This window comes from Parasteatoda tepidariorum, chromosome 5, assembly GCF_982258835.1.
Source record: "Parasteatoda tepidariorum strain Cologne lab strain chromosome 5, Ptep-v5.0, whole genome shotgun sequence".
Taxonomy (NCBI): Eukaryota; Metazoa; Arthropoda; class Arachnida; order Araneae; family Theridiidae; genus Parasteatoda; species Parasteatoda tepidariorum.
Window position 1 is genome coordinate 81,933,385 of NC_141759.1, and position 9,625 is coordinate 81,943,009.

General features: G+C 29.6%; 2 protein-coding genes across 3 annotated transcripts in view; both read right to left on the reverse strand.

The window, feature by feature from the left end:
- CCT4 (chaperonin containing TCP1 subunit 4) overlaps window positions 1-8,246 on the reverse strand; it is a 32,977-nt gene extending 24,731 nt beyond the window's left edge. Inside the window, exon 1 of the mRNA XM_043039570.3 lies at window positions 7,797-8,246. Coding sequence (XP_042895504.1) covers window positions 7,797-7,896 — 100 coding nt within the window. The 5' untranslated portion in view covers window positions 7,897-8,246. The remainder of the gene's footprint in view (window positions 1-7,796) is intronic.
- Window positions 916-4,295, reverse strand: LOC147809608 (uncharacterized). Of its 2 annotated transcripts, XM_087164406.1 has the most exons (3): window positions 4,174-4,295; window positions 1,427-3,657; window positions 916-1,311 (listed from the first exon to the last, which is right to left on the reverse strand). In XM_087164406.1, exons 2-3 carry the CDS (start codon window positions 3,642-3,644, stop codon window positions 1,049-1,051), a joined length of 2,481 nt encoding a protein of 826 aa, XP_087020532.1. In that variant the 5' UTR covers window positions 3,645-3,657; window positions 4,174-4,295; the 3' UTR covers window positions 916-1,048. The 2 variants fall into 2 exon arrangements, with proteins under 2 accessions (XP_087020532.1, XP_087020533.1); XM_087164407.1 differs by lacking the exon at window positions 4,174-4,295 and having other exon boundaries at window positions 1,427-3,757.
- Window positions 8,247-9,625: the final 1,379 nt, after the last annotated feature.

Here is a 9,625-nt window from a genome sequence, read left to right on the forward strand (position 1 = left end):
TTATGGCCATATGAGGTAACTCTCCATTAAAAATTTGCCCATTCATCTTAACAATTGAAGAATTATTAGTTATATGTACACTTTTCAACAACCTTTTGTGACAAACTGTTCCCATTTAAAGCATATTATTTTTACCTAACTATAATTTGAACATTAACATAAAATTAATTTGCTTCATTCGAGAATTTTAGGTCTAAATCAGTTTATGGATAATAAATATTTTCCCAATAAAATACTTTTATATATAAACATAAACATCAGTTTTTAAAACAAAAAGGTTTTTGGTGGAGTAAGAGGCAGTAGGCATTTTGGTAATCAGGGGTCTGTGTCCTGGTTTTTTTGAGAGGTACCTATTTTGTGAAAATTTAAACGTAATTTGTGAAAAATTAAAAATTATGTTAAAAAACCAAAAATACAGATTTATCGTTTTTTACAGGATACAAAAATAAAATTTTAAGAAAAAGTATTTTGTGTACTACTATTTTTTAAATCAGAATTTGTGAAGGTGCTGCCATACGGTAGTAAATTTGGCCTGGGCAGACCCCTGGTAATGAAAAGCATTCATTGCGTCACCAATAGACCCATTTCATTGTAAAACTTTTATTTTCTTATTTAATTCAAAAAAAAAAAAAAAATATGAATTATACATTTAAAGGATAGAACTTAACAAAAACCATTATATTCTGACAAATGAACTTATTTAAATGACAATATGTAACAAAATAAAGATCTTCACTGTACAAATATGAGAAGCAATTGGGTGATTCCAAAAATAGGGGATTATTTCAAAAAATAAAATCTTAAAAAAAAATTTGCAGTAAAATTTCTGAAAAAAATAGGAGTTATTAATATAGTATATTGTATACTTTACCTGTAGTCAGCAGAGCTAAATATTTAAAAACTCACTCAAAAAAAAAAAAAAAGTATTTCATGAACCATGCTAATGACAATGAAACCATGCTAATGACGAAATAAATCTATTTAGAAATCTTAAGAAATTACAATAAAAATGCTATTTATTGAATAATTTTTCATTTTTGCAAAATTTTTACAAATTTTCAAAGCGGAAATAAGCAGCACGAGAACCCATTGGTATTGGTGGCAATATACATCTTAAAATGTCACATAATGGATAAATATGCCTGTCTTCGGGCACAGGCCACTTGTAAACATTTGTTGCTTGTAAGGCCACTGGATGCATCACTAATACTTCTACTTGATTTTCCATAATGTTTGTAATTTCCCCAGGATAAACAATATTGTCGTACTCCACAGCAACCCAATTCCCTTTCTGATATGTTGACAGTGATTCTGAAAGAAACAATATATGAAATTTGTTAATAAGAAGTGCACAAAATATGAAATAGTAGTATTATTAAATATTTATTTTTAAAATACAACATTGCAGTAATTAAATAGTGGGTACCTGTTGAGTTTATTTTGGTTGACAAAGCTCCAATGTGATAATGTTTGCATTTAGCTGCTGCAGAACAAGAAAAACAACTTGCATTGCGAAACATTAAATTCTTAGAAGATTTACACCACGAAACTTGATGCACCTTCATAGTGCCTTTAAAAGGTAGAGCAGTGTTCTTATTATATAATGTTGATTCTTCTTGAATAGACTTCTCTGTTATTTCTAAAATTACGATATTTGATGTATTTTTTTTAACAATATCAAGAAAGTTTTCAAAGTTTGAAACGTCATTACCTTCTGCAACAAGGCGGTCTGCTGTTCTCTTAACGACGGCGCCAATTCCATCTGGAGCCCCTTTACCATGTCCAGCTTCTGAGTAATTCCATGTTATTTCAGAAATATTTGGATAAAGTTGAGGTAAACGAAATGAAATCATTGAAAACATTGTTTTATTTCGGTACTGAGTACTTGGACTGTCAGATAAAAAGTGCAGCACTGTCACAAAAGGAAACTTGTCCAAGTATTTTTGGATAATTGGCTTGATGTGAGCAATGATAGCAAAAGCATCATGCTGCAATGATTTTGAAAGGGTACAGAAAGCTTTGTTGAAATCTTTGCCATACACCATTCCAGTATGAAGAGTAATTTGATCTCTTGATGCTCCAAAGTGGACAGATTGGGCTTCTTCTGCAAATTTACAGTTGAAATTTTCTGAAAAATCAATGTGAAATAGTAATTCCGTTTCCATAAGGTTTTCTTTAAGTCTTTTTATAGCATTAAATTGATGTCTCACATGCCATTCATGTGTCAAAAAAACTTTCAAACTATCTTCAAAGATATTAATTACATCCCCTACAGTACAATGAATTGTTTGCTTCGTTGTTTTCTGTACAATTTTTTCTAACTTTGTTTTGCCAATAACTCTTTTTTCTTTTAATGTCACCCACTTTTCATAGCTTGTGTTGACGTCTAAATCAGTTGGGTAATAGTTTATCTTATTTGTTTTGCAGCGCTGACATATCCTTTTCATGCAATCATCAATCTGTCCTTTGCATGTCAAATCATCAATTAAGTCATCCATATTAGATGAAATTAGAACCTTTAATTTATATAATTTGGCTATTATCATTTTCATATTGGCATGTTTTATGCAAAGGCATGTATCTCGTTTATGTACATCTGGATTGACGATCCAAAATGGCCTTAGGATACAGAATGATGTGTAACTGATTTTAACATTATGTGTTGCATTAAATTTTATATGTAAATTTTTTAAAGTGTTGCTTAAGTACCGTTTTTGTTTTTTTACTCTATTTCTTGTGATTGTATCTTTTTTTCCTGGACAAAGAGTGCTGTTGTCATCTGCTTCCAGAAACTTTTTAACTTCCTTCATCATATTTTTCTTTTTATTGTTGATGCATCTTTCATATATCAAACGATCTGATCGGTTATTATTTGATGAAAAAAGCTTTGGAGATAAGAAGGATTTTGATGAAGTTAGAAATCTATATTTCTTTATTATGCGTCCAGCAATCATTTTACTAATGAGTTGTTTGTCTTTTTGCTTTCTTATGCTCTTGTACCGCTCAGATAATTCACAACTCAGAGTCTCACAAAAAAGTAGCTTCTTCCTTACATCTTTGGGGACTGTTCTACCTCTTAAAAAGACTTTAAGCTTACTGTTTGGTGTGTCATTTTTTGCTGGTTTATATTTTTCCAGTAGTCGAGAATATTTTTTTCTGTATTTATCAGCCTTCCGTTTCAGCGATATGTTTTCTTTCTCAACTTTTTTTATCTTCCTGTAAGCAGAAGCCCTGTCTTTACGAACAATTCTGCGACCTTTTTTCTTTTGGCTACTTACAGAGCTACTTATTGACATAGCACTATCATTTGTTATGCTTTCAATATCCGAGAATTCATCATTATTATTAATTGAGGTTGATGGACTTTCATACACCTGCTTTACTTCTTCCAACTTTTTTCTACTTCTACATGATTTTTGGTTATGTCTCCAAGTATTTCTCTGTGCTCTATGTTCTCTTGTAGTCATATCTTTAACCATTTTTATCCGACCTGATTCTTTTGCATTTAAATATATTTGATGTTTAAGATCTTTAAGTTCTTGCTGTTTATCAACATCTTCTTTAATTTTTTCTCTTCTTCTTTTTTCATACTCTCTTTTTCTTTTAAGTTTTTCATCTCTACTCATTGCCTTACTTTTCCCCATATTCTCATTAAATCTAAAAAAAGAACAAGACCGAAAATTAAAATTCTGTATACACAAAACTGTGTTCTTTTATAATATTCAATAAGAAATTTAGCATTGTTTACCTAAAATATTTTCTGGCATTAACAATATGAGAAACTTAATCATTTTCTGACAGATTTAATGCACATTTTAGAGATGGTGAATGTAATAATGTTATATATATATATTATAAAGCTAAAACTGAAATAATCTTTGTACTATATAAGCACTGGTTACATTTATTCACATAGGTGTCATTAGCATGACTGTTATGTCATTGGCATGGACAGAAAAAACCATGCTAATGACACTAGATTATGTCCATGCTAATGACAAATTTTAACTTAAATAAGATTATGAACAATAATATAATCACAGTGCAATACTGCTTTCTGCAGCTTTTTAAAATACAAAAGTTCTATGCAAATCAATAAAGTAAAAAAATTTAATATTAAAAGAAACATTAAAATTATTATCCATTCTAATGACAAACAATTGATGTACTCACCTAATATTCAACTTCTGCTCTCAAAATGCAGCACATGCTTCTGTTTTCTCATTGATGTAAAATGGCTACTTGCTGCCTCACAAAAACTTGATTTTCTGACACTGTTGCCATTTGTGAAAATGAAATATTAATTAATAAATAGCTGATAAAGTGCGTCCATGGTTTAGAAGTCAAAAATGGGGGACAAGCTTTAAATCCTTTACTACATATTATTGTTTTATTGTTAAAAATAAATTTATTGGATTAAACATCTCATTGATTCATTTAAACAAAGAATAAAATTTGTTTAGTCTTATTAACATGATACTAGCACTTCAAAAATGTTGGTATAGAGGAGGTAGAGCTACTGTGGACATCCATGCTAATGACATTTTGAACATTTATTCTATTATTTTAAGGTGATTTTATCTGAAAAGTGAATATTTTTTCAGTGCAAATAAAGAATAACATTTAGATAAACCTATTTGAATAAAAAAAAAATGCCAGAAAACCATCCAAATTTTTTTTTCTACTGAAAGACAGAAATTCTCCCCTATTTTCATAATCACCCAATTGTGACTTAGCCTGAGATACCTTAGAAATTGACAAATCAATTGGAAAACTATGTTAAGATTCAAAAAATTAACATATTTATGAAGAAAATGATGTATGGAAATATTTATTTTTTATATTTAAATAATCCGACTCTTTTTTCACCAGTATTTAGAAGATTCTAAAAACAGCAAGCAGCTTTCTGTTAGACCTCTTATGCGAAATCTATTAAGATTTCTATATTGAACCATGGTTAAATTTGGTCTTCAGGCAGTCCCCCACAAGAAAATTTAAAAAAAAAAATTAAAAAAAATTCTAAAAGGGAACAAATTGACAGAGTATAACTTATTGCCACGGCTAGGAAAATTTTAACTCATTTTTTATAAATTTTAAACCACATAGAATATTAAGGTATGCTTGAACACACAGACATAGATAATGATATGGAAATATCTCCCCCTCAAAAGTTTTAGGCTTGAAATCGAACAAAATTTGTCCTCGGCCCTTTAATATTTTCTAATTAGCATCTATTCCCTCACCAAGTGGTTCCGTATTGTGATCTGTCTCGCCAATTACATTCATCAAGACGTGCCACATAATTTTAAATCTGCACATTTTTTTTGGAAAAAAAAAAACGTGTAGATGCTTGCCCGGGGGTGGCAACATTTCGAGGCTGGTCCCATTCTGTGATTTTTTTTTATAAAAAGTTTCGCGCAGGTTGCTGCCCTGAAGTTGTCAAGACTAGGCGATTATTCTGCCACAGAACACGATATGGAAATCTCACCAACATCAATTGTCCCTAAGTGTTATCACGCAGGGTTGAAGTTTCTGCCGGCAAAAATGGGTTTTTCCAGGACAGCGGCAAAAACATGGTAAAAACCAAATGCTGATTAAATATTATTACAAAATACTTGAAACAAATTTAAATCAATCATAGGGAATAATAATTTTGATGCATTACATGAAAAAATTATTTTTAACATATTAATAATTAATATAAAGGCAATAATTTTTAAAACATTGAAAGTTTTTGACCTCTTTTCATTTTAGAATCCTTAAATAAATGTTTTTTTTACAAATAAATAAATATTATTATTTGTATAATATTATTATTATTATATTATAAAAAATTATTATTTGTACAATAATTAACTACACATCTTGATAGATATTTTATGCTTTAACCCACTGGCGGTTAAGGAAATGGGCAAAATTGGGAGAATGTTTCTTCCCTACACACAGTTCCCCTATCAGTTAACATGGGAAAACCGGTTTTGCTATGCAGAGAAGACTGCAGGTTAAAATGCGACTTTTTACGTGCAGAGCCGTCAGTGGGTTAAATTATAGTTATATTAATTTAAAATAAGTTCATTTCACTGGAAAAAAGAGAATAATCGCAAATTTTCCAATCAATAATGTCTTAAACTACTAAAATGATACATTATTAAATTATGATTTAATTATGGAATAATAATTTTGTTAATTGTTTTGTAATTATTTATATTTATAGTATATATTTCAATTTTTGGAATAATTTTATACCAAAAATGTGTTTTTGTCCTCTCATCTTGGAAAATATAGGTTTTTGCCACTTTTTGCCAATTTGTTTGGCAAAAACCACTTTTTGCCAGGACGGTTTTTACCGGTATTTACCATGTTTTTTTCCACCTGCGGCAAAATCTTGCCAACCCTGTTATCAAGGATGTAAAATTTAAGAAATAGATGGAATGGTATGAGTATGGTGTGGGTAGTTGGGAATCATAGTTCCTTCGCTTCCAGGTGGTCCTTTTTAATGATTCTTAAAAGCTTTTTGCTAATCACAGCTTTGTTCCAAAAGTTTTATTTTAATTCCAAAAAATTAGGATACTTCCATATCGTGATCTGTCACATCAACTACAATCGCCAAGGTGCCAAATAGATTTTAAACTTGTAGTAACTCATGTAGATATTTGCCTGGGGGTTGCTACGAGTTATACATTTTGAATTAGTCCCTTCCTGTGATGTTCTTTTTTAATTTTTTTGCGGGGTGCTGATCGTAAGTTGCCAAGACTTGGCGATTATTCTGTCACAGATCACAATATGGAAATCTCCCCAAAAAATGAATTACACATTTAAAAGGATAGAACTTAGGTAACAAAACCATTAAATCCTGACAAATGAACTTATTCAACAACTTATTATTAGTACTTTTTCTAACAAGCTTTGTTCCAAAGCTTGGCACAAGTGCCCATTCCATGATCTTTCGTAGAGATCTCTGTATCATTATCTACAGCAGAATAGTTAAGTTAAAACAACTTCTTTGCAATGTGAGAAACTAACATTATACACAAGAAATGATCAACTCAAAGGGTTTAACTTGTAGCCACCTCATGCAGAACTGGTTTTTATTTATTTTTTAAAAAAGAAAAAACGAAGTTTAAAATCTATTTGGAGTCATGGTAATTGTCATTGGGGCATCAGATCGTGATATGGAAACATCCTTATCTTTTCAAATTATTTTAATTGTTTAATTGACAACGTTTGCAAATGCATCACTTCAACTAAGGTTTTTTATTATATAATTTCCATGAATTAAAAAACAAAATAAATTAAAGTAAAGATGGCGGAGATTTACGATGACTTTTCACTTTTTGCGATTTTTCATTCCAGCGGCATTCTCACGTTTGGCATTTTTTAATATAAAAATTAACACTTGATTCTTGAGTAGCTTAGGTATTAAACAACAAAGGAAATTACAGCTTGCTTATAAGTGCGACCAACGACAACTTAAAAAAAAATCTCCAAAAAAGAAAGATCCGCTAATGGTCCCTGGATTGTAAATCAACTGCCCCTGGAATGAAAAAGTACCCTAAATTAATATAAAATATTTATATTAACTACCAATGCCCTAAGCCGAAACTCGCGTGTTGCCGGCAGGAGTTCTTTTCTTTTTATCAATAAATAAATCATACAATTAGAACAGTTATGAATATATAATTACTTATTTCAGCAAAGAATACTTAAAAACTATTAAAAAATGAATGTACAATAACAAATTATGGCACAAAAATTAAAAAGTATAACCATGTGCTTAACAATTAAAAGTTACATACCTTTGGCTGCTGTAATATTGCTATCACGAATTTGTTTGGGTTTTTCCCGATCATTATAAGCTTGTTTACCAGAAGTTTTAGTCGGAGCATTAAGTGTCATGATTTAAATAGTTTATATAATCTTTTTAAATAGTTAAGAAATTTATTGAACAACAACTGTCAACAGTAGAAACAGTAGGAAGAAATCTTACGACCTGTTTTGGGGATCTATGCTTCATGAATGTTCTTGTAGCTCCAATGGATTAACAGAGCAAAAAATTTAAACTCAGCATAGAATTTCACGATCGTAATGTAACAAAAAATGTTATGTTCTGTTATTTTGAAGCTTGTCTGTAGCAAATCGCAACTACGGGTGTTTTAAAAGCTTTAGTGCCGGTTATTACTCTAAAAACTTGAGAATCAGTTGAAATTCGCACATTCTTAAATTGTCCGTAACTCTCGAACACGCCATCTGGAAAGAAAACCGGTTCCATGGCATTACCCTTTTCATCCTTTTCTCTGTTATATAGGACTGTTCTACGATATTTTCCCCTTTCTTAATATTTTTCGTATTTAATTGTCTTAAATATAATAATTTAAAATTTCCATGACGTTTTTTTTTGGAACTATGTCCAATGATGTTTTCTGTTCCATATAGTTTCCTAACTAATTGAAACAGAAACTAATGTACTTCCTTCTAACGCTGAATATATTAGGGCAAAAATTAATGCCATTTTCCCATACTTTGAAGAAAAAAAAGTGATGCTTTTTAATATGTTTTAGCTTTAGAGTAGAAAATCTTAAATATTTCTCTGAGGCATTTTTAAATCCACGCACGCACATTTATGTAGTTAATTTTTGAAAAACTGTTGGATATAAAGTGGCAAAAAGAGCTGGTGTTCAATAGACCACTAGAATGGGCAGAACCTCTTATATACTGTCGTTTTTTTTCAAAAAAATTGTCATATCTAAAATTGTTATTTGAAGTCAAGGAGGTTCAACAGGTCCTATTATATAACAGCCTTTGTTGGAGAGCAACAAGCATGCTTTAAAACCCGTTTTTGCTTAGATTTTGAACTAAGTTGGGTAGGACTGGGTGAGTTAAAAAAATTTATATCGCAATACATCATCTGATAGACATCGTGATGTAAGGATGTTATCGCGCTAAAACATACGTCCGCATATTATTTCTTTTTAAACAAAGCTACATAATCCCAATTCCTTAATTAATTTAAAATAATTAAAAGAAAAAAATCTATACCAAAATATTAATTACAAAAAAATGCTTATATAGCATTTATAACTTTGCTTAATTTTTTCAAATTAAAATAATAAACGTGTATTAACTTAATACAGGATTCTAAAAGCAAAACAAAGCGCAAGCTTTGTTTCAAGTTTTTAAAAATAAAAACGACTCAGGTTTAAATTAATTGAAAATAATAAAGGTTTGTCAAAATATTTCGCTTATAAGTATTATAATATATTTTTAAAAATAAAGAAAGATCGCAGAAAAAACAAATAAAACTATATATTTAAGTAAAACAAAAGTATAAATTCCTTGGGAGAAAAAAACGTGCTTTTGAAGCATTGCTAAACCTTTATTTATTTTAAATAATAAAGGTGTATTGACTAAGTGTCAAATCCTACATGTAATAAACATAAAAATAGGTGTAAGTTTTGCTATATTTATTTTTAAAAAATTAATTAACTCAACTTAAGATTTATTAGTTCAAAAACAACATTGAATGACTAATTAATAAACTATTTAACTTATATTGATAGCAAATTTTAAAAAAAATTGAAAAGTAATGAAATTAATAGTACTATTGTTAAATTATTTGAAATACACT